The sequence below is a fragment of the Grammomys surdaster genome, unplaced genomic scaffold (genome assembly GCF_004785775.1).
Source record: "Grammomys surdaster isolate TR1022 unplaced genomic scaffold, NIH_TR_1.0 255, whole genome shotgun sequence".
Lineage (NCBI taxonomy): Eukaryota > Metazoa > Chordata > Mammalia > Rodentia > Muridae > Grammomys > Grammomys surdaster.
The window spans coordinates 8,132,788-8,158,859 of NW_021604696.1; the positions used below are offsets into that span (position 1 = coordinate 8,132,788).

General features: G+C 39.0%; 1 protein-coding gene across 3 annotated transcripts in view; it reads right to left on the reverse strand.

The window, feature by feature from the left end:
- Positions 1-26,032, reverse strand: part of Rev1 (REV1 DNA directed polymerase) — a 72,981-nt gene extending 46,949 nt beyond the window's left edge. Inside the window, exons 1-4 of one of the 3 annotated variants that reach the window (XM_028775400.1) lie at positions 25,834-26,032; positions 24,657-24,719; positions 6,270-6,333; positions 5,583-5,709 (exon numbers count right to left, since the gene is read on the reverse strand). Coding sequence is in view for 2 of the 3 variants with exons in the window: in XM_028775397.1 (XP_028631230.1) it covers positions 5,583-5,709; positions 6,270-6,323 (181 nt within the window). In the remaining variant the exon portion in view is untranslated. The remainder of the gene's footprint in view (positions 1-5,582; positions 5,710-6,269; positions 6,334-24,656; positions 24,720-25,833) is intronic. The other 2 variants (XM_028775397.1, XM_028775398.1) reach the window with 2 other exon arrangements.
- Positions 26,033-26,072: the final 40 nt, after the last annotated feature.

Genomic DNA, 26,072 nt, shown 5'->3' on the forward strand with positions numbered 1-26,072 from the left:
ACATGGGTACCAGGAATTGAACCTGAGTCCTTTGGAAAAGCAGTCCTGCATTCTTAACTGCTTAGCCATTTCTCTATCCCCACAATGTGTATTGTGATAGTCCATATACAGTATATAATACTACAAATGTATGGTAAGGAGAATTATAAAGAGACTGAAAACATCTGATTGTTTTCCTATTACATTCTGTATTTACTTTCTCTAATTCTCACAACACTGTCATGAAGGAAATTATGCTTGTTTTATAGAAAAACAAAGACTAGAAAAAGTTAAGCTAATCTTCTACAGTCATACATATATAGTCAAAGACTCACAATTCAACGTCAGGCTTCTGTCTCAAGAAACTCACACTTGATTAAAAATTAAGAAACAAAAAAAAGATTTTTTTTTTCAATGATTCTAGAAACTTGTACTTGCTCAGCAGCTGGTCCACGGCAGCTCTGCCTCCAGCAGTGGGTGACACACACAAATGCAATGTGCTCCCTCCACAACAACCTCTACCAGTTGTGTAAACTTTGACTGTTATAGCAATACTCCTAAACAGTCTATGTGGCAGCCCAGGATCAGGTGCTAAATTCTTTAAGCCCTTAAAAAAAATTTTTTTTCTAACTTTAAAAAAAAACAATTGCTGTGTGTGTGTGTGTGTGTGTGTGTGTGTGTGTGTGTGTGTGTAGATACTAGAAGAATGCCATGGCATGCATACAGCAGTCAGAGCAGTCTGTTCTTTCCTACCATATGAGTTCTAGGAAAGAAAGCTCAGGTCCATCAGGCTTGGCTGCAAGCATTGGAACCTGCTGAAACATTTCACCAGCCCCAAACCACGTGCACACACACATTTTTAACTATACAATGTACACAGCATCCTGTGTTTGCTAAGGGCTAGGGGTGGTAGTTCAATGTGGAATGCTTGGCTCATATGCATAAGGTCCTAGGTTGAATCCCCAGTACTGGCTCCCAAAATAAAGCAAGTATTTACTAAAAGAAGAAAGGTAAATTTTTTTGTCTCCAAAGATGGTAAAATTTCACACTTTTTTCCTTTTCTGTTAATAAACATTTATTAACAATAAATGGGCTGGGCAATGGTGGTGCACACTTTTAAACCAAGCATTCTGGAGATAGGGCAGATGGATCTCTTTGAGTTTGAGACCAGCCAGGGCTATGGAGAAACCCTGTCTCAAAAGAACATAAATACACATACACACACACACACACACACACACACACACACACTTACTTATTAGTATGTCCGTTTTAACAGCATCAACACATACATCAAGCTTAAATCAAACATTCACCTCTCTGGAGTGCAAAATAAAACTATTTTGGAATTATAACCAAGTAGAAGTAGCTCAGGAAAGAAAACTAGCTTCTAGTGGATCTTCCTTAGAACAAGCACTCTGAAGCTGCTATTATGAAAGGTATGTCATCTGAGACCACAAGGTAACTCACAACGAGGTTGACAGCCTGCCCTCACCTTATCTATGTCTACTTCACTGTCTTCCTGCTTAACTCTGTGCAGGTATAATAATGGTCAAGGAGTACTAGTGTAAAAGCCTATGACATCTAATCTTTCGTTAGATACAGCCCCTTTCAAGACTAAAGGCAAAGTCATAATCCTGAATCCTCTAAGAATCCTGTAAGAATCCGCCACTTGAAAAAATAATCATCTTATAGGATTACTGTTCCTCCCAAGCAATGAGAGCAGTATCTTACAGGACAATCTTACAACATCAGACCTGAGACAATAGTCAACCAGACTGCTGGCCTGGAACTCACTATGTGCTCAGGGTAGCATGATTCCTTTTCCTGATTCTATCAACTTTTTAACTTTAAATAGTGTACTGCAACAGGTGGCCCGCTGGAACTCCAAGAGCCCAAAAAAGGGCAAAAATTACAATAACAATCTTGCTTCACCACCACTACTAGAATTTCAGTTGAACCTCAGTATTTTCAGTTCAACAAATTAGTAGTTTCAGTCCTTCTTAACAAAAACAACACATAGAGGCTCAAAGTCTCTGTCACTGACTAATGAAAAAGAAGAGATTCATTTAAGGAGTAAAATGACACATTTTTATCAAGTCATGTTTCCCTGATCCCATGTAGATTAACAACAAAAACAATGTAACCAATGAAACAATCAAGGCAGAAAGAATGTCAGTATCTCAAGGACAGCCTGGCCCACCCAATAAAATCCTGTCTCAAAACAGTAAGAAACAAAGTGTCCCAGCTAGGGTTTTTGTAAACTTGACAAGCCAGAGCTATCTGAGAAAAGCACTCTTAATGGAGAAAATGCTTCTATAAGGCTGGCCCATAGGAAAGTCTGTCATACATTTTCCTGACTAATGATTGATGTGAGAGGGCCCAGCCCACTGTGGATGCTGCTACCCCTAGGCATGTGGTCCTGGGTTGCATCAGAAAGCAAGCTATGCAAACCAGTGAACAGAGCTTCACTTCCCTGCCTTGCCTTCTCTCAGTGATAAGACTGTTGCCTGAAAGTATGGGCAAAATAAACCCCTTTCCTCTCAAGTTGCTTTTGATCATGGTGTTTTATTTATCACAGAAGTAGAAACCCTAGCAGAGATCTGCCATGCAGGAAGAAGTCTTTGGTTCAAACCACTCCTACCAGTACAGTTATATTAAAACTGGGAGTGTATTCTTAAGAGACACCCTCCAGGCATCAACTGCCTTTTCTTTTTCTTAGTCTCACATTTCTTCCCTTATTACATAACTCATAGAGACACTAAACTTTAACAATCATAGTATGATGCAGTTTTGTAAAGGAGCAACCTTAGGATGACGTTTTGTTTTGTACTACAGAAAAATTAGTAAAATTTACAGTACGTGCTAGCTGCAATAAATAAAAGGAACAGAGAATGAGAAATGAGAATGTTACAGTAGCCCAAGAGTCTAAGAACCAGACTCAAGACTGTGCTCTACAGAAGCCAGATAAACAAGTACAGGCCTAGTACAATACATACAATGAACAGAGAGAAAGCTGAAAAGGGCCTCAATGACTGGAAGGAGTCAGAAGGATTCTTTTAGGAATAACATTTTGAAGAGAAGGACACAAAAAGAAAGGAAGCAAAGAAACTGCAAATCAAAGGCTCTTGGGTGCTCCCTGGTCTACCAATTCACAAAAGATGCTTCCTGACAAAGAGAGGTAAAGCTCAGGTTTCAAAGAAAATGTTTCTAGCAGTGATGAGATACAATTCAATACTACAGACTGGCTTACAGGAAGGAAAAATCTAATTTGATCTGCATCTTCATGGGTAACTCCCAAATGCACTCCACAGGAAAAGGGAATTGTCAGAGGCAAAGAACAGAAACAAAACTCCATTAAGTATAAGAACAGAGTCATAAAATCTGAGTAGTAAGCTTGTTGACAAAGAATATAAAAATTAAAAGCATAAGCCTAGTAACACTAGCATACCTATAATCAAAACTAAGCAAACTTCTATTTATCCAATTCCTACAGGATTCCTATGACATTTTCCCTTTGGTGTACATCTGACTCACACACCTTATTTGTTATAAAAACCAACATTCTCTATCAACCATTGTATCTTTTCAAATAGTTCCTAGTACTCAAGGAGAATCTAAAATATATTTGTTCAACCAACTAAAATAAAGTAAAATGGGAAAGAAGACTCACTGGCCAGAAAACAGAAAAGATGTCAATTTTACCATCTGATCTGATTGTTCAACACTACTTACTCTCCAAGCCCTAAGCAAGGTTACTTTGAATTCATAGAATTCTGGAATATATTCTAAAGCTTGTACTGATAGGCCCAGGACCAGGAGAGACAAACCAACTTCATTCAGAAGAAGCAAGGAGAGAACTCCAGAGTAAGACTCACTCCAGGCAACAATGACTTAGACTGGGGTACTGTTAAAGGACAGACATAAAGAGAGTAGAGCAGTCAGGGAGAACAGTGACACACAACTACAATCCCAACACTACGGAAGCTGAGGCATGAGCAGCACATGTTTAAGGCTAGCCTGAGCTACATGGGAGCGCTCTGTCTCAATTTTAAAAAAAAGTAGAGAACTCAGAAACACATCCACTCAAACATGTCCCAATGATTTTTTTAAACACTTTCTTATTCTTGTGTATGAAGGGGAGGGTGCACATGTGTTCGGCAGCCCAAGTGTAGAGCTTACAGGCCAGCTCTGTTGAGTTCATTCTCTCCTTTCACCTTTACATGGGTCCCAGTGGTCAGACTCAGTTTATCAGGCTTGCACAGAAAGTACTTTTTACCAGTGACCCATCTTGCTAACCCCTAAATGATTTTTGCCTAAAGTATAAAAGTAATTATAAAGGAGAAACAGGCATTTCAATACAGAGCACTAGACCAAGTGGCTGTTCCTGGGGGTGGTGGGAGGTATCAAATGAAATCAAACCTCAATATGGCCCACAAAACTATGAACTCTTACCAGAGATCTGAAAACACAATTCATGAAATGTATTACCAACTAAGGACTGCAGAGATAGTGGCTGCCTGGGTAAATAAAGGTGCTTGCTGCCAAGCCTGACAATCAGAATTCGATCCCTGGGACCCACTGGGTAAAATGAAGAATAACTGATTCCTATAAATTGTAATGTATAACTCTCCCAAACAACAAGTTTTTAAAATTATAAAAGTGGTTAAATTGTTACTTATTCATTAAAATTCTATGGTTGGCCCAGGAAAACAAAAAAGATAAAAACTAAAATACTTGAGAAATTACTAACTAGCAAACCGCATGCACAATAGTAAGACTAGATTAAGCTAGAGCACTGGTTCTCAACCTTCCCTTTAATACAGTTCCTTGTGTTACGGTGACCCCCTCCACCATAAAATTATTCTTGTTGCTACTTCATGACTGTAATTTTGCTACTGTCATGAATCGTAATGTAAATATCTATTTTCAGATGGTCTTAGGCAATCCCTGTATATGGGTCATGGCCCACAGCTGGGAATTGCTGAGCTGGGGATCCAGTGTTTACACACTGCATTATCAGTCTTGCTTGGTCCAGCATTTTCTGACTATGTCTCCATTCCTCCTTTTAGGAATAGTAATGTGTATCTGTGCCATTGTATGCTGAAATTAATTCACTTTTAGAACTCACAGGGTTTTATTGAGACTGTGGAAGACTGTGGGGGCTTTTGAAGTAGGATTAAATACACTTTGCATTATAATAATGGCTTCTGAGCCTTTGGGGCCTAGGAGTGGAATGTAGTTGTTTGAATGAGAATGTCTCCTATAGGCTCAAATATCTGAATACTGGTGGTGACTCCTTGCTAGGGGCAGGCTCTGAGAGTATGTAGACTAGCCTCAATTCCAGTTCACTCTTTCTGCTTCATGTTTGGGGCTTAACATGTGATCTCTCAGCTCCCTGCCACAATGGTCTCAATCCCCCTGGAAGCACAAGACAAAACAAACTCTTTCTTCCATAAATTGCCTTGGTCATGTAATCTTATTACAGCAATAGAAAAGTAAATAATAGGGATGATAAATAACTGGGAAGATTTAAAAACATATTCTCAATCCTAAAAAGTTCATGATAAAACTGGGCACCAAAAAAGTACAAAGAACTCAACCTGTGTATCCATTAACGTAGATGGCAACTCCACTAAATATTGCGGACGCTGTCCCATCCTTCTGCTTAGCAGCGTCTGAGCGAAACTGCTCCTCCAGCTTCTGAACCTTGGCAGCCATGTACCCGCCCTACAACCAAGAAAAGGAATGCCAATAAACAACCATTACAGCTCCCTTGCCACACACTTTTAACTTAAAAACCCTGACAGATTTACAAATACCATCTCACTTTTTTAACTTTAAAATAATTAAGCTTGACTGTTTTATTATGTCTTCAAAGTAAAGCTATAGGTGACAACTACTGGTATACACTTTGTCCAAACAGCAAATCACTTGTTTTTACTGATTATTAAAATGTTATATGCTCATTATAATTGTTTTCAGAAAACAGATACACCCTATGTTCTGGATACTTATGTATTTTTTCCTATTTCTCAGTATTATTAGCAATGCTGAGATAAATTGAAATATATTAAATTGTTGTGTGCAAAAATGTCTACTTCCTCAAGACAACACTCCTGACAGTAAAATACAGTAAAATAGAGTTTATGGGCAGTGTTATGGTTTTCAATGCATTGTGAAAACCAGAAAGAGATGGTATAATGAAGTCATGTGTTATACCTTAATCCATATGATAAACTAAAAAGAACAAAAATTATCTAGACATTTAAATATTCATTAAAACACACCCATTTTTCCCAGCCATCATTTTCTGCTCTCCTCCTCCATCCACCTCGCCTCATGGTGGAGCTTCTGTATGGATAGAAAAAAAAAGTCAATTTTATACCACAATGTACTCTTCATTGACATTTTATCAAGGAAAATGGGAAACATGACAATTCAAACATTCAATGAATACAGACCAAAGTACAATGCCAAGTAAATCTCGTCAATGCACCGTCCTCAGGTGGCTTTATCAGTGAAATCTGTCCAGGAAGCACCCTTCCTACATGGTTAAGCCTCGTGTTTAAATACTTTTCAACTGGGCTTTAAGGGCTGATTGGGGAAAGTATCTACACACTCCTGAATAACACTTAACATTCTCTTTGTATAAAATATCCATAAACCCAGCTAACACAATCACACTTACTTGTTATCACTAATTAGTTAAACAATCTACTAAGTCCCTTCATCATCTGACCTAAGGATGGCTCTTAAACTGTGTCACACTAACCACTCAAGAATGCACACACAGTATAACACATCTGTCCTACAAAATGTCTCCCCAAGAAGTTCATTAAAAGAATGCATCATAGGGGAATGATTATCTTGATAACAAATTAATAGATCTGGCATTCTTAAGGCAACACTTAACTGTACTACACAACACCTACATTACCAAATGATGGCCGTCTCAAGCTTCAGGCATGGAGACTAGAAAGCCAGTTAAGTCAATCTAAGGACAAAAGGAATTCACTAAATGAATTCTTACAAAGTCAAGTTCTTCTGGCCACAAGTTGGGCTATCATTGCATTATCTTTCATAAATTAATACAATATTCAGAAGATTCCTCTGTAATTATATAGGTTTATATCAAAGATTATTATATAAACCCTATGTACTCTATCAAAGTTAAGTTAGCATTGGAATGATTTATGATCATATTTAACACTTAAAACCTATTTTACCCTCACATACAGATACTGTTTCAAATACCCTTGGTTCTTGAAATGCCCTTTGATTTGGTTTCTCTTTCTGACATTTGTGCTAACAACATATTGTACACATTAAAGATGGCTAAAGGAGACACAAAAACTGTCAGCTCTCTTCCAGTAGTGAAACAAGACAATTTAAATGCTACTAATTCTGTGGACTGAAGAATTTTGCTTTTACATTTGCTCTAGGCAAGTACAAGGGTGTTCAATTGTGTATTCATTATCAAGCCCAGAACTGCCATATATTTCTCTTAAATTCTCCTTAAGTAGCTTACTTTGCCATTCCTAAAGACTTCATCCTTAAGAGTCAAAGAAGTTCCTAATACAAAATTACAGGTTCAAAGAAACTCTCACTCTATGCACCTACTTTTACAAATGACTTGAGAAGTCTGCTAATGTGAATGTCACAATTATTTAATGTCACTATCTGCAGTCATCGGAATGAGAATGTCTCCATAGGATCAGATATTTGAACACATAGTCCCCAGCTGGTGTTTGGAAGGACTTAACAGCTGTGGCCTTCCTGGAGGAAATAAGTCCCAGGAGGTAAGCTTTGAGAGGTTAAAGACTGTTGCTCTCTGCTTCATGCATTGTGGCTGAAGATATGAGCTTTCTGGAATTCTGCTCCAGCTGCTTACTGACATGCTTCCCATCATGATGGACAGTATTTCTTCTGGAACTATAAGCCCAAACAAACTTTACCTTTTGTAAGTTGCCTTGGCCATGATGTTTTGTAGTAGAAAAGTTACTAAGACACTTTCCCTGATAAATGAAAGTAAATCAAATAATAAAATATATCTTTAAATTTAAAGCCAGGTATGATTACAATTTCAGTGTCTGGGAGGTGGAAGAAAGAGAATCAGGGGTTCAAGGCCAACCTCAGTTTTATATATATAGTGAGTTCAAGACCACCAGGGACTACAGACACTCAGTCTCAAGGAAGGAAGGCGGGAGGGCTGGGGAAGAGGGAAAGGAAGAAAAGGAGGAAAAAGGGGGAAGAGAAACAAAGACAAACAAGGAAGGAAGAATAAAGAAAAAAAAGAAATTTAAAAAATTTATTTATTTAATTCATTTGATTACTCATTTAAGAGCACCTTATGCTCATCAAGGCTTCTGCTGTGAAAAGGCAGTGAGAAAGTCCTTACTGATGGGTAGTGAGGAGGGTAGACAGGTCTGACACTGAGATAGATGCCAAGACTATGAATATGGATCAGGAGTACAGCACTTCCCTGTCATTCAAGAGGCTGTGGGCTTGGTGTCAATACTGAAGGAGAAACACAAAACCAAGCAAACCCCACAGGAAACTAAAACTGTGTTTACTACACAAAATTGTTCCAAGGCAAAGACACCTCCCAAGTAGTGGAAAGTAATTAAGAATTGGAAGAGAACAAAATTTACAAAGATTTGCTACTTCTCCCCAAATTGGATTCTTCCCCTGAGACCAATGGTCAAATCCAGAGGAATGGCTGAAGAGTGGGCCATGATTTTAACAATCACCATACTAAAGAATGAGAACTGGAGTCTAAGAATCTTTCAAATCTAATCTAGGGGTTAGTATCTTAGAAATAAAAACAAACTAAAAGTAAACAAATAAAGTTTTCTGGAAGTTAAACCCCACCTCACATTAGCTTATCTGTGAAGTGGACTGAGGTAACCCTGGCAAGAAGCACCTGGCAGGAGCAACTGTATCCCACTATGACAGCACCTCTGTTTACTCATCTCTACAGCCAATTTACAACTACAACTGCAGCACAAAGAAATAAAACTATACAAAAGAGAACCACCAAAGAACAAAATCTTAGTGGGTAGAGAACTTTAGCCTTTCAAATAACCATGCAAGGAGATAAAACATAGGATAAAAGTTAACTTATAAAAGGATAACTTACAAAAGGTTTTAGCCTTAAATTATAAATACGGTGGGGATCATGCCTGTTGTTCAGCAGATTGAGACAGGAGGATACCTAAAAGTTCAAGGCTAGCTTGGGCTGCAAGAGAGGTCCAAGTTGAAGGTCAGCATGGGCTACAGAGTAAGAATTTATCTTTTTCTACAGGAGAGGAGAGCAAAGCTCTTACACAAATGAACTCAAGGTGAGCATTCTCAGCAGAATGGGCAATGGGACTTCCTTAAGCACAGAGTTATCAACAGGTGTCCCTGCCACTTAGCAACCTCTACTACAAATCCAAATACAATGCAGGTGATAGAAGCAAACACTATGTACACTATCAACACTCAGGTTGATACTCACTGCCTTGGTTAGTGTTGCTATGACTGTGATAAATGAAACACTGACTAGAAGCAAGTTGCAAAGGAAAGAGTATACACTTAGTCCATCACTGAAGAAAGTTGGGACAGGAGCTCAGGAACCTAGCTAGAGGCAGGAGCTGACGCAAAGGTCAATGATGAACAGTGCTGCTTATTGCCTTCCCCAACCTGTTTTCTTATAGAATCCAGGACCACTATGTGCTGGGCACCCTTGCACCAATCACTAAGAAAATGCCCTACAGGCTTGCATACAGCCCAATCTTATGGAGGCATTTTCTCAATTTTCTCTTATGACAACCTTATGTCAACCTGAGGTAAAACTAGCTTGCACATTCATATAAACACATTCATATTTCACTGAGATAAACAAAAATCTTGTTTCATATACTCAAAATACTATAATGAAAATATAGTAATTAGGTAGTTAGAGTGTTTCAGGCCAGCCAGGTACACAGCGAGAGCCTGTTTCAAAACAACAACAAAGTCTTTTTCCAATACTGGAGATGGTCCAGAGGCTGAGAATATCTGCAGAAGACCATAGTCTGGCTGAAGCAACCACATCTGGAGTTCATAACCATCTCTAACCCCAGCTCCAAGGGATCTAACACACTCTCTGGATGCCACCAGCACCTACATTCAAATGTGCACACCCCCTATACACAACCAAGGATATGCCACACACATACATACACATAGAATTAAAATAAAAACATGAATCCTTAACAAAAAAAATTCTGAAAATTCAGAATCAAATTCTGAACAAACAAACCATAAACAATTCTCCTAGAAGTGGTACAGACAAAACCAGCAATTGGACCACATTTGATAGCAACAAGAACCACACAGTATATGGGAGTTAACTACAAATCATTTATAGGATTGGTAGTATGGTGTTAAATAAGGAACTAAGTAAAACTCTACTCTTATAAAGTGTCATGATATAAAAAGGTAAATTTCTGCTAATCCATAAAGATCATCAAAAAAGAAGTGGTTTATGTCTCTGCAGTCTTAGCTATAGGAAGGTTGTCCACACCAAGAGACTGGTCTGTTTATTTAAATAAAACTTTATCTAAAGGGAGGAGGACAATGGGTCAGGATACAAATATCCTGATAGAATAGTCTGAAAAATGAGACTTTTCTTCTTCTGTTCCAACTAACCTTTTCAATTAAGAAATGTCCTCTTCCCTATGGCTATTCATTAAGAAGCAATGGCCCAGGGAAGCTGACCTGAGCAGTCTGCTAGTGCAAAGAGAACACCATTTTCTGGCCACCTCTCCCCCACCTTGATCAGACATGAGGCTCTTGAACCACACAAACTGCAGGTCCAGGATCATATAGTCCAAGGATACCCATCAGAGCCTGCCATACCAGGATCATCCAGGATAACCCCCCTCCCGATATCTACTACAACAAGAACATCCAGGGACCAAAACCATCCAGATGGCTAAAGGCCTTCGAAAGAACACAATCAACAAAAGTCAGGGCAACAAGACACCTCCAAAGCTCAGCTACTCCACCAAAGAAACCTCTGGATATCCCAACACAACTGAAACACAGACACAAAAATGACCTTAAATCCAATCTTATAAAAATGATAGGGGCCTTTAAAGAGGAGATGAATAAGTCCCTTAAAAAAAAAATACAGGGAAATACAATCAGATAGACAGAGGTCTTTAAAGAGAAAACAAAATAAAAATCCTTTAAAGACATACAGAAAAATACAATTAAACAGGTGAAGGAAATAAATAAAACCATGCAAGACGTGAAAGTGGAAATAGAATCATTAAAGAAAACACAAACTGAGGGAATCCTAGAGAGAAAATTTAGGGAAGAGAACAGGAACAACAGATGCAAGCTTCACCAACAGAATACAGGAGATACAATAGAAGAAACTGATACATCTCTTCAAAGAGAATGTTAAAGCTAAAATAATTCCTGACACAAAACATCCAGGAAATCTGGGATACCATGAAAAGACCTAACCTAATAGCAGGAATAGAAGTAAAGAGCCCCAGTTCAAGGCCCAGAAAACATTCTCAACAAAATCATAGAAGAAAACTTTCCCAATCTAAAGAAAGGGATACTTATAAATATATAAGAAGCTTACAGAACCCCAATTAGACTGGACCAGAAAAGACACAGGCTAATAAAATGGATGCAAAACAGGATCTATCATTCTACTGCATATAAGAAACACATCTCAGCATTAAAGATAGCCATTACCTCAGAGTAAAGGGCTGAAAAAGAAGTTTTCCAAGCAAATGGACCCAAGAAGTAAGCTGGAATAACCATTCTAATATCTAATAATTAAACTTTCAACCAAAATTAATCAAAAGAGACGGGGAAGAACACGTCATACCCACCAAAGGAAAAATCTGCCAAGATTATATCTCAATTCTGAACATCTATGCCCCAAACACAAGGGCATCCACGTTTGTAAAAGAAACACTGCTAAAGCTTAAATCACACATCGAATCCCACAAATTAATAATGGGAAAACTTCAACTCTCCACTCTCACCAATGGACAGGACATCCAGATAAAAACAAACAGAAATAATGAAGCTAACAGAGATTATGAATGAAATGGACCTAGCAGACATCTATAGAATATTTCACCCAAGCACAAAAGAATATACCTTCTTCTTAGCACCTCATGGATCCTTCTCCAAAATTGATCACATAGTCAGTCACAAAGCAAGCCTCAACAGATATGAGAAAATTGAAATAACCCCTTGTATTTTATCAAACCACCATGAATTAAAGCTGGGCTTCAACAATACAAATACTGGAAAGCCACACTCATGGAACTTGAACAACTCACCATATTTAATGATCTCTGGGTCAGGAAAGAAATAAATTAAGGACTTTCTAGAATTCAATGAAAATGAAGACACAATATACCTAAATTCATGGAACAAGATGAAATCAGGGATAAGAGGGAAGGTCATAGCACTAGGTACCTCCATAAAGAAATTAGAAAATTCTCATATCAGCAATTTAAAAGTACACCTGAAAGCTCTAGAAAAATAAGAATCAAGCACACCAAAGATGACTACGAGGCAGGAAATAATCAAAATCAGGACTAAAATCAATCAGTTAGAAACAAAGAAAACACTACAAAGAATGAACAAAACCAAGAGCTAGTTCTTTGAGAAAAATCAACAAAATAGACAAACTCTTAGCCATACTAACCAAGAGACAGACAAAACAGTACCCAAATAAAATCAGTAATAAAAAGGGAGACATAACAACTGACACTGAGGAAAGTCAAAGAATCATTAGGTCTTATTTCAAAAGCCTGTACTCCACAAAATTGGAAAATCTTAACGAGATATACAATTTTCTAGACAGACACCACTTACCGAAGATAAATCAAGATCAGGTAAACTATTTAAACAACCCCATAACCCCTACAGAAATAGAAACAGTCATTAAAAGTCTCCTAAACGACAACACCAACAAGAAAAGGCCAGGGCCAGATGGTTTTAGTGCAGAATTCTACCAGACTTTTCAAAGAAGAGCTAATTCCAATACTACTCAAACTATTCCACAAAACAGAAACAGAAGGAACACTGCCAAATTCATTCTATAAGGCCACAGTCACCCTGATACTTAAACCACACAAAGACTCAACAAAGAAAGAACTTCACGTTCTCTTATGAACATTGAAGCAAAAATATTCAATAAAATAATTGCAAACCAAATCCAGGAATACATCAAAGAAATCATCTATCAAGATCAAATAGGCTTCATCCCAGGGATGCAGGGATGATTCAATATATGAAAATTCATCAATGTAATCCACCATATAAATAAACTAAAAGAAAAAAACCAAATCTCATGATTAGCTCATTAGATGCTAAAAAAAAAACCCACCTTTGATAAAATCCAACACCCCATTCATGTTAAAGGTTATTAGAGAAATCAGGGATACTGGTCACATTCTAAACATAGCCAAAGCAATATACAGCAAGCTAATAGCCAACATCAAAATAAATGGAGAGAAAACTTAAAGCATTTCCACTAAAATCAGGAACAAGACAAGGCTGCCCACTCTCTTCCTATCTATTGAAGTTCTAGCCAGAGCAGTAAGACAACTAAAGGAGATCAAGGGGATAGAAACTGGAAAAGGAAAAAGTCAAAGTATTGCTTATTTGCAGATGATATTATAACATACATTAGTGACCCAAAAATTCTACTAGTGAACTCCTATACTTGATAAATACCTTCAGCCAAGTGGCTAGATACAAAATTAACACAAAGAAATCAGTCACCCTCCTTTATACATATGATAAACGAGCAGAGAAAGAAATTAGGGAAGCAATACCCTTTACAATAGCCACAAATAATATAAAATATCTTGGTGTAACTCTAACCAAGCAAGTGAAAGATCTGTATGACAAGAACTTCAAGTCCTTGAAGAAAGAAATTGAAGAAGATATCAGAAGATGGAAAAATCTCCCATGCTCATGAAAGGGTAGGATTAACATAGTGAAAATGGCCATCTTACCAAAAGCAATCTACAGATTCAGGGCAATCCCCATAAAAATTCCAACACAACTTTTTACAGACCTTGAAAGACCAATTTTCAACTTCATATGGAAAATCAAAAAACCCAGGATAGCCAAAACAATCCTGAACAATAAAAGAACTTGGGAGGAATCACAATCCCTGACCTCAAGCTGTACTACACAGCAATAGATAGCAATAGCGATAAAAATCGCATGGTATTGGTACAGAAAGAGACAGGTGATCAATGGAATTCAAGACCCCAAAATAAGCCCACACATCTATGGATACTTGACTTTTGATAAAGAAGCCAAAACCATACAATGGAAAAATGAAAGCATCTTCAACAAATGGTGCTGGACTAACTGGATGTCTGCATGTAGAATGCAAGTAGATCCATATTTATCACCCCACACAAAACTCAAGTCCAAGTGGATCAAAGGACTCAACATAAAACCAGATATACAAAATATCATAGAAGAGAATATTCTCGAACGTATTGGTACAGGAGGCAATTTCCTGAACAGGACACCAATGCCTCTAAGATCTACAATGGATAAATGGGACTTCATGAAACTGCAAAGCTTATATAAGGCAAAGGACACTTTCAAAAGGACAAATTGGCAGCCTACACATTGAGAAAGGATCTTCAACAACCCTCCCTACATCTGACAGAGGGCTAATATCCAAAATTTACAAAGAACTCAAAAAGTAGACACCAACAACCCAAATAACCCAATTAAAAAATGGGGTACAGAACTAAACAGAGAATCCTCAACAGAAGAATCTCAAATGGCCAAGAAGCGCTTAAAGAAATGTTCAAAGTTTTTAGTCACCAGGGAAATGCAAATCAAAACAACTCTGAGGTTTTATCTTATATCTATCAGAATGGCTAAGATCAAAAACAAAAGAGATAGCACATGCTGGTAAGGATATGGAGCAATTGCTGGTGGGATTGCAAACTTGTACATCCACTTTGGAAATCAATTCAACAATTTCTCAGAAAACTGGGACTAGTTCTACCTCAAGACCCAGCTATACCACTCCTGGGCATATACTTAAAAGATGCTCCAACATCCCACAGAAATTCAAAGCATTATAGCAGAATTATAATTATCTAAGTTCACTTCTTAGTATATACTCAAACTCAAAGTTGGGAAGCATTTATCTACACACCTATATACACAGCAGCAGCATTCATAGTAGCTAAAAGGTACAAGCAACCCCAAATGTACACTGGCATAAGACCACAAAACCAAAATGTGCCATATACACATATGAAATGTTATTTAGACTTAGAAATTTTAACACATGCTACAACACAGAGTCATGAAAATATTATGCTAAGCAAAAGCGACCATATGTAAAACTGACAAAGATTTTTTTTTTAAAGTAAAGCAAAAAAAAAGCTAAGGGAAAAAAAGATAAACATTCTACCATTCCACTGAGACGAGATACTTCAAGTAGTTACAAGAGACTGAAAATAGGATGTTGTGTTTTGGAACTGGGAGTAATAACAGGAAGCATCTTAAGTCAAGATGAAAGGGATCTACAGATGAATGGTGGTAATATCTGTTGCACACTGAACTTCCCATTTTAAAAAATGGTTAGGACCAAAGAGACGGCTGAGCAGCCAAGAGCATCGGATGATCTTTCAGAAGACTGTGGTGGGCTCCATTGAGAGTACTCTCATAGTGACTCACAACTATCCCAGGAGTTAACTCCAGTCTCAGAGGAGTAGCCAATGCTCTCTTCTGGCCTCTGTGGTTACCAGGCATGAATGCATTACAGAGACATACAAGCAAACAAAACATCCGTACACATAAAAATTTAAAGAAAAATCATCAAAATGTTAGGTTTTTATGTTTTAAGCATTTTACCATAATTTTAAATACCCCTTTAAAGGTAAAAAGTTAGAAGCATGCTACAGAATAAGAGACTGGCAAATAGGAGGGTGGGGAGCTGGGAAGTCAACTTTCCAAGAAATATGTGCAATAGGGCCTATCACATTTTTCTTGGAATCAGGGGCAATGAGAGACCAAACACATAGGCAATTTACAAAGGCCATGTTCTGCCCTCAGGAATGGTTAAATAAATGAAGTACAAACCCACAGGCCTAAAAGAGTTGAGCATGCCTGTACCAACATACTTTTATTTTGTCCATAAAGAGTTGGGGTTTTAACACCAGATCAACAACCTCTGTAGTATGTCATACAGCTGCTTTTTGAGACTTTGGTTTGACTCAACCATGCAGGGCAGACCATCAATGTTTCAGGCTATGGTTCTCAAATTTCTACATTTTAAGACACTCTTCAATTTCATACCTTATGAAGCCTAGCAGATCCAACCTACATATGAACACTAGGCTTTCGAATTTGAAGGGATACACACCAAGCTATTAATGTGAAAACAAAAGCTATACACCCAAGTGAAAGGGCCTGGGAATCATGACCATGAAAGCACAAATACTAGCTTTGGTTCTAAACTTGTTTATAGGGAGTATAAAAACCAAGATGGTGCATATTCCAAGAACAGTGTTATGTATAAGATACCTTTCAGAAAAAAAAAAGTACGTAGTATACCACCAGAATGTTACTTAGCTTTGTTAACTTGGTAAAGCTTAGAATCATCTAAGAGGAAAGCCTCCACCAAGGAACTGCCCAGATCAAACCAACCTGTGGACAAGTCTCTGAAGAATTGTCTCCATTTTTAATTAGTGTAAGAGGGCCCAGACTACTGTGGAAGGAACCAACATGAGGCAAGTGGTTCAAAACTGTGTGAGAAAGCTAGCTAAGCTTAAGACTTTAACTAGGCAATAGAGCAAGACAAAAAGTGTTCAAAGAAGAAGTAAAATACAATTAGCCATGCCTGTGGAAAAGCAGCAAATCATTATCTGTAGGAAATGTCAAGACTGTAGTAAATTACAATAAACTTTTTTTTTTTTTTTTTGGTTTTTCAAGACAGGGTTTCTCTGTGTAGTTCTGGCTGTCCTGGAACTCACTCTGTAGACCAGGCTGGCCACGAACTCAGAAATCCGCCTGCCTCTGCCTCCCAAGTGCTGGGATTAAAGGTGTGTGCTACTACCACCTGGCCTACAGTAAACTTTTAAATCACAGGATTTCATGGGTAATACACACAAGTCTAATGATAGAGACAGAACAGGTAAGGAACAGAAGTAATATCAAAGAAGGGGGTTTTTCTCTGGAGCTGTAGTTCTCCTTCCTGAGCATCAGAATCACATAGCAGGCCTATATAAAACTAAACACAGAGCATTGCATCCCAACTTAAATGACTTAGAGACTATAGGTTTTGGGCAAGTGGAAAATTTGTATTTCTAGAAATTTCCCAGGTAATTCATAAACTGCTGGCCATAGTCTGGTTTTGCTGATATTTAAAGCGTGCACAGAGGGGAAGTGAAGAGAGAGACTAGTGCAGGACCTCAGAGGAAAAGAGCATACAAGGAAAAGAGAAAACATTGCCACATGGTGCTTTGCCTGCATGAATTCCAGAGGATGTATACTATAGATGACCATCTTTCCTGCCAGCTTTCACTCTCCTCCCCTCCTAATCTAGATCAGATTAATAGTGCCATTCCAACGTACTTTCATTTGCAGTTTCCAAGTTAAGTAAAGTATAAACCATAATGCAAGGTAATCAGAGATGAAAGACTTTCATAAAACTAAATACTAGATCCTACATTAGAAGCACTGATAGAAGGCAATCAGTGCACAGAGAAAGCAATCAAACTCAGGCTGGAGAGGAAAACCACCAAAGCAACACTTATAAGGAGAGCTAAGCTGAGACCAGTAATGAAATAACGTGTGCTGTTAAAGGTAGAAAGGAGCAGGGAAGGGGGAAACAGCAGTGATGTTAAAAAGGAGGAAAAAAAATCATGAAACTACAAAAATACAGAGAAGCTTAAGGTAACATCTGGTATGAACTGGGACTAGGACCCATGGCCATATGTAGCAGAGGAACTGCCAAAGCTGAAGAATGTAACAGAAGGCCTTGAGTATACTTTATTTCAGGGAAGGCAGTACAAACATCTATTCATAAAGAGCACAAGAATGGGGGCAGAAAACCGCATCCTGTGCATTTCACTGTATCTAAAACTTACCAGGTAAATGAACATCAATGATTTGTAACTAAAAATAATTTCCTTGGAGCAACTAAAGTTTAAAAATGTGATCTAACTTGGTGTTGGGGAGATGGCTCCATAGCAAAGTGATTGTCCTTCACACATGACACCCTGAGTTGGGGTCTTCAATACCTACATTAGGGAAAAAAAAAAGCCCAGCATACCGGCATGCACCTTTAATCCCTGGACTCCAAAGTGGATCTCTGGAGCTCCCTGGCAATGGCCAGCCTGGACTAGCTGAATGGATGAATCAGTGAGGGAGCCTAACACAAAAAATAAGGGAGTGAGCAATCGAGGACACCAAACATTGACCTCTAGCCTTCACATGGACACACCCACACAAACTCATACATACCCCACACACAATGTGTGCCACTTTTCTATATGTTCCATTTCTGCAAGTCTCTTTTCTCACTAATCTCTACATTCAATGTAACTAACTACAAGTGAACATAAAAAGGAGAAAATTTAAGTTGCCAAAACTTATGGATTCTTCTCTTGCCTTCATGCTGAGACTTCTTATATATATAAAGAAAACTGCTGCCTTTAAAGATGAGATGCTACATTCTTCAAGATACTCAAAGTGTAATTCAATTTAATTTAAGCTCATTTAGAACACTATGCTTTGTTTGGTTGGAATCTGTTGGGTTTTGAGACTGGCTCTCGCATAGCCTAGTCTGGCCTTAAATTCACTAGGCTGACGAGAATGATGGTTGTGACTGTGAGCCTGCCTCTGCCTTCCGATTCCTGGACTACAGGCATCTACCATAATGACCACTACTATACCTAACAGATTCTGAGAAAGTTAATTTCAAGAAAGTTTAATATGATCTTTAAAAGACAATTAGAACATTTTCTATTGGTCATAAAGGACATGCAGAAGGATATCAGCCTCCACTATCACAAATTTGAACAGTGTCAGTACTCCCTCTTAAGCATCAAAATTCCAAACAGCAAGCTTCTCAACATTTTACAAGTCTAACAAACCCATCAGTAATACTTCCATCTCAACCATAAAAATCTCATTTTTTTCCAGTAAATGATCTAGATCAAACAATGTGATTCAAAGAAATTCCAAATACCAAAATTTTCAGACAATTGAGTTTTTTAAAAACTGGAAGAAAGTGAGGCTAGATAGAGGACTCAGTGGTTAAAAGCACTGACTGCTCTGCTCTTCCAGAGACTCAGGTTCAATTCCAGTACCAGCATACCAGGACACAACTGTTGGGAACTTCAAGATCGGACACCCTCCTATACAGACATACAAGCAGGCAAAATACCAATGTATATAAAATTAAAAAAATAAAAAAATAACAGAAAGTATCTATAAACCAAACTTATAACAGAAGCTTTGTAAAGAAAACATTTGACTGAAACAAACATCAGCCTGGGTTTCAGATTCTATTACATCAATAGAAATGTTACAATCCTCAACAGAACCAATCATTTCAGATTAAGTATGAGGCAGGAGATAGCTATTTCCTCTGAATTGAAACAGTTTCTTTTGGAAAAGTCGGGAGGCCCTTGAAACTCAGGATTTACTTTACTTGGAAGTTTCATGGGGCCTTTCCCCAAGGTTGCACAAGCAGTTAACGATTTATTATGATATAGCTGGGTGAAAGAACAGTCGCCTAACATGCTTCATAGTTCAGTGCTCAGCACAATGGAAAGGAGATCCTACACTCAAAGAACCTAAATCAAAATTTCAGCTACATAATTCAGACTGTGCCTAAAAGATGTTAGTAATCTCAGACGTAAGAATGAGAGTTTAGAGAATTATACAACCATTGTTGTATGAGTAAACCTTCAGTAAGTTCCTCTTAAACCTTAAGTGGGATCAAGAAAACTAAGCCAGAAAGCAACATTCTGGTTTACTTTCATACTAGACTCAAGTACAATCATACATAATACTAACATCAGTCATAGACATTTTTTTGGTCCACCTCTACTCACATGGAAAGCCATGGGGGCAGATACACACAGGTAAACTTCAGTCCAAACACTAGAACCTAGTAAAACAACAACAGCAAAACCTGGTTTGGTGATACACACTTGTGCTGGTGAAATGGAGACTAAATGTTCTCCCTAGCCAGCCAGCCTAGCCTACCTGTCCAAATTTCAAGACAGTGAAAAAACCCGTTTTATAAAAAACAGTGGATGGTACCCAACACCAACACCCTCTGACCTGCACACATGCAAGCTCACATACACAGAGCCACAGGAACAAACTAGCCTGTAAAAGGTTTTCCATGAGCCAGTGAGATAGCTCAGTGGGCAAAGGCTCTCTAGACCAAGCCGGATGCAATGAGTTCAACAGCTGGGATGTAAACAGTAGCTGGAGAACCCGGACTCCTGCCAGATGGCCTCTGACTTCCACACATACACAAATAAAGAGGCGTAAATTTCAAAAGGGGGTTAAAGCATTTATCATCAAGCATGAGGATCCAAGTTTGATCACCAGAACCCATGTGGTAGGAGGATCACTTTTGCACAAATTGTCCTCTGACCTCCATAGACACACACTGACAAGTATAGACATATGCATACAAAATGAATGAATATAATTCAAAATAAATACATCGGTGTTTCAAATCATCTCTTCTTGGCCAAGTAGGAAAGCACACAAAATGACAAAATGACAAAATCTAACTCTTTCCCAGTGTTAATTTTCTAAGGATATATTTCTCAGAACAGTCTAACTTTAAAAGCCATCCATACAACTGTTAAGACTGTTCTCTTTTGAGAAGCCCAGACTCTCTCTGTCTTAGGTTTACAAAGCTCACTTAAACATCGCTAACTCTCCTTCTCTCTCATGCCTGCTAATGCTTGTGTTTCCCCTCCCTCAACGTCCATGTTTAAATGGGTATTAGACTTCTCATAAACTACAGTTCTGGAGGCTGGAGAGATGGCTCCACGGTTAAAAGAACTTGCTGTGTAATCACGAAGCCTGAAGTCCAAATTCCAGATCCTCTAACTACAACTTCCAGGGATCAGGCATGCTAATTTTAAGGAGCATACACTTACAAACATATGACAACAATGAAAAACTTTGTCCTTTTAAAAATGGAACTTGCAAAGGCGTTACGGCCCTGGGTCACGAATCTGGGAAAAGTAAAAATCCCAGTTCTTTTTGTACCACATGACCCAACCAAGTACCATCATGTCTACAAATCTGTTTCTTTATAAGTATGCCAACTTTATACAGTGCTTTTGAATATTAAATGAGAAACCACTTAGCAAAGGACCCTGGAAGACAGTCCATATATAGCAACTTACCAATTATTATTAAACTTTGGAACAAATGTTAAAAAGTCAAGCATTATTTCTAAGTTTCAGGCACAAGGCTTAGAAGTCTATGACTTAAAGTTGAAATTGAGATATTAAAAACATTACAAAAAGTCATTTTGCTAAGGACAGATGCTAAGTAAAAATATTTAGTGTTAAAAAAATATAATTGCCATGTGCAGAATCTTACATTTGTAAGAATAACTTAAGATGGATTAACTCAAAGTCTCCATTATTACAGTCATGGTCTCGTTTCATAAACACTAAAGAAAAAAAATAACGCATTTAATTAAAAAGAGACAAAAAGGTAAATATGTAGAATATTGCTAGGTTGCTTTAAGCATCAACTTGAGAAACAAAATACAACATGTAGGGAAAACTCCTTGTGCAAGATGGCAGAAAATATCGTACCAGCGATGATCAAACACCTCTCCTTCCTAAACAAGAAGCCCCCTCAAGTTCTCTCACCATGACGATCATATTTCCAGTACAATCTCAAAGCAAAACCTAGGAAAGCCACTGTGGTGGGTGGCTATAGGGAAAGTTACTTAGCATATTCTTTAGAATGAAAAATAAATCTTATATACACGTTAAGACTAAAGGGAGGCCATTCTTAGCAGTTTGTTTTTATTTTATTCTAGATGGAGAAAGTATTTAAAAAGTCAAATTTTGGGGCTGGAGAGATGGCTCAGTGGTTAAGAGCACTGACTGCACTTCTAGAGGTCCTGAGTTCAAATCCCAGCAACCACATGGTGGCTCACAACCATCTGTAATGAGATCTGATGCCCTCTTCTGGTGTGTCTGAAGACAGCTACAGTGTATTCATATATAATAAATAAATAAATCTTTAAAAAAAAAAAAAGTCAAATTTTGGTAAGCAATAAAATTTCACCCAAAAAAATTAAATATAAAAACTAAAGCAATTTTATTTCACACCAACAGTAAAAAATGTTGTCAGAAGCTAGCCAATAGTGGCACACAACTTTAATCCCAAAACTCTGGAGACAGAGGCAAGTGGATCTCCTGAGATGAGGCCAGCTCTGGTCTACAGGTTGGTCCAGGACAGCAAGGGCTACAAAGAGAAACCCTGTCTCTAAAAAACAAAACCAAAATGATGTCAGTATATGAAACAATATGTTTAGGGTTTTCTTGTTGTTGTTATTTCTGTTTTGTTTTATTTAGTAAGAGCTGAGGAGAAGGCTCAGTAAGTGCCTGCTTTGCAAGTGTGAGGACCTAAGTTCAGATCCTTATCCACAGAATCTGGTGTGTGCTGCACATTTCTTTATAACTCCAGCAGAGACAGATCCTAGGAGCCAAAGAGTCCGCCCAAATGGCAAGCTCCAGCTTCAGTGAAAGATTGTGACTCAAAAGCTAAGGCAAAGAGCAACTGAAAGGCATTAAACATAGACCTCTGGCCTCTACACAAAGCATAGAAAACTCAGATCTATGTTCTCTCTCTAACATGTACTGACGCAATTACTCACTGTAATTCTACAAAGTAGGTAATACTATAGTCATCATATACAGCTGAATAAAATGAAGCATCAGAAGTCATTAACTGGTCCAGGGTCATGCAATCAGTAAGTAAATGGTAGCAGACAGGATCTTGACTAAAGTTGTCAAATGTTCAAATAACTACAGCAATTATTGGTAAGTTTTACAAAGAGCCTATTAGGTACCAGACACAGTTCTAAGTACTAGGGATAAAATTACGAATAAATCTAATAGGATCTCTACCCTGTAGTTAGGAAGAGTCAAACAAATCTAATGGGAATAATTAACAAGTAGAAAGTGTATCTGATAACAAATACAAATGAGAAAAAGGAAAAAATATTTAATATAAAAGCAAACAAGAGAGTCAATAGGAAGAAAGAGACTTGCTTCTATTTAGGAAACTAGGAAAAGTTCCCTCACGTGAAGATCAGCAAGAAAAGGCAAGAACAACTGTCACCAGCCAGAAGCGGTGTACAGTGTATCTGCCAGGGCAGCATCCTGAAGCCCAATAGTGAGAGTCATGGGGTAAGGTGAAGGTTAAGTTCTCCCTGATGGCAGGGAGAGGGAGCTTAGATTCAATTCTGTATGTAATCCAGAGCTTTTGAAGATTTTAACTACAAAAACTTCAATCCAAGTTCTGTTTCAAAAGATCATTCTGATTTTTATGTGAGGACCAGCAAGCAAAATAAAGACACCAGTGAGGGCACTAATCCAACAATCTAAGGAAGGTAACACTAGAACTTTAAGACTTGCTTCTGTGCATGGTTTACAAGGAGCTGAGATACTAAAAGAACCTGCAACTTGTCTCTGAAATATATCACTCTTCTCATACTCTCAAGTTCTGGTCAAAGAAAATTATATTTTAAAATATCTATTAATACTCACATTGTTTCAGTTGGCATTATTGTTATTAGAAAAGAAGTAAAAAGTATTTTTGGTTGCTTGTTTTTCAATATTCTGGTTAACTTACCCTGTGATTTATTTTGGTTTTTATTTATGATGGAGTCTAACTATGTAGGTCCTAACTGGTCTGCACCTCACTACATAGATCAAGATGGCTTCAAACTACCAGAGATCCCTGTCTACCCAACGCTGAGATTAACCAAGCCCAGTTGATACTATGATTTATAATCCCTTATAATGAAGCACAAAGAATCATACCAGCCTTCAGTATCTGCTCACTTGTGGACAGCAGGTCTCCTGTGACCAGTTTTCTTCTCATAGAATTCTCTCTAGTGTACCAGGCCCTTTTCAGTATACAGCTACAAGAGTATGGCACAGAAAACACTGAGTACCTGTAGACTCAGTCTCATTACATGCCTTTCATTTAAGAACTAAATTATTAACCCAGCTAACCAAACTGGAAAATGATGTCTTCTAACTATGAATGAAAAGCTTGTCCAAGGTCAACTAGCAGAGACAAAATTCAAGCCCATATCTAAATGCTTTGATCTTTCCACTTCAAAAGCCAAGAAATACTGTGTTTATTAAATACAGGTATATGTAGTCACTGGAATTTATTTACAGTGACTGGTTGTTGTGAACAGGTTTTTTTTTTCCCCTTCAAGTTTAGAATCTTAGTTTTTAGTGTTAAAGAAGTAGAGCTACATATCTAAGCACATTAATTTTGAAAAAAAAAATATTGTATTTTTCTACCTGAGACAACATAGGGATTAATATTAAAAGTGATTCCCACCCTTTAAAAAAAATGAACAAATATGCATTATTTACCATTAAAAGGAGTAAAGTTTCATGACAAGATACACGATTTGGTACATACTGACCTCAAAGGACCTACAAGACACAAACAAGAAAACAGAGAAATTCAAGAAAAGTGGCAAATAACTAAACTAAGCAGAGTGAACGAGTGCACTTGTACAGACTGAACTCCTGGATGGAGAGCTTCAGGTAAGATTTCTGTTTGTGTCCAGCACAGGTAACACTGGAAGGGCGGGATGGGTAATCTAGCCGCATTTGCCTGGGCAAAACCCCATCAACGTGGAAAGAAAACAAACTTATGGTAACGTTAAGCTGAGCTAATGTGCACTCCATAGGAACAAGATTATGGTATTATTATCCTACCTAAAGGAAGAACAGGGACTAAAGAAGCCAGAGACCAAGCAGGTAATTTAAGAGTTGTTACATAGTCCTTAATCCTTTTTCATAAGGTCTCTTATTTTTATCTACATACCATTTCTACTTTATACCCGCACGGCTTAAAAAAAAAAAAAAAACACAGTAAAATCCTAGACATGTATCACCTGTAGTGTTTTCTAAACAATTAAGGAACGATACTACAGAAAGGAAGCGTCTCCAAACAGACAAGTGGCCCTCTCGGTCTACCCCGACTATTTTAGCAGCACACCCAGGTGTGAACTGAGCACCTGTACAGACACTTGGGGACAGGTGTCCTGCACATGAAGGGGACAGATGAGTGACAAGGGAAAAGGAGTGAAGGAAACACTGCCTCCGGGATGCCAGAGAGCAAGGCAGAGAGAGAAGTCGGTGCGCCGGAGGAAAGCCGAGAACCGCGGCGCGGGCCCCGGGCGCCGCTGCCACGTCCTGCAAATGCTGGTGGAGCGGACGCTCGAAACGCGCGAGGGAATGAATGGCTGGCCAGGCGCCGGCGCAGGAGGAACCGGTGACTTACGACGCCGGCGGCGGGACTCGGAGGCAGGGCCGCGGGCGCCCGGGTCGGCGCGCGACGGAGCGCGAGGTGGAGGGGGAACCGGAGGTCACGCGTTACATAACCCGGCGGCCTGAGGCGCATCTCAGGGGCGGCGCGGCGGGCAGGAGGCCTCGCGGCAGCACCGCGGGCTCTCGGCCTCGGCGCCTCGGGCTGCGCGGGCGGTGGCGACGGCGGTGGCTCGGCGCCCCTCCCCCACCCGCCGGCCCGGGGGTCGCTCACCTTCCGCGCCGCCCCAGGCCACCATGCCCGGGCCCAGCCGCTTTCTCGGGCCTCGCGGGCTCCGCCGTCGTTCGGTGACCTCCCCGCGCCGAGGGGAACGCCGGGGAAGGCAGCCGGTCAGGCGGCCGCTAAGCCGCACCGCGCCGCGGCCCACGCTCCCTCAGTCGCGGCGCCCGCCTCGCGCCTCCGCCGCGGCTCCGCCCCTCCCCCGCCGCCCCTCTGGCGCGCGCCCGGCTCCC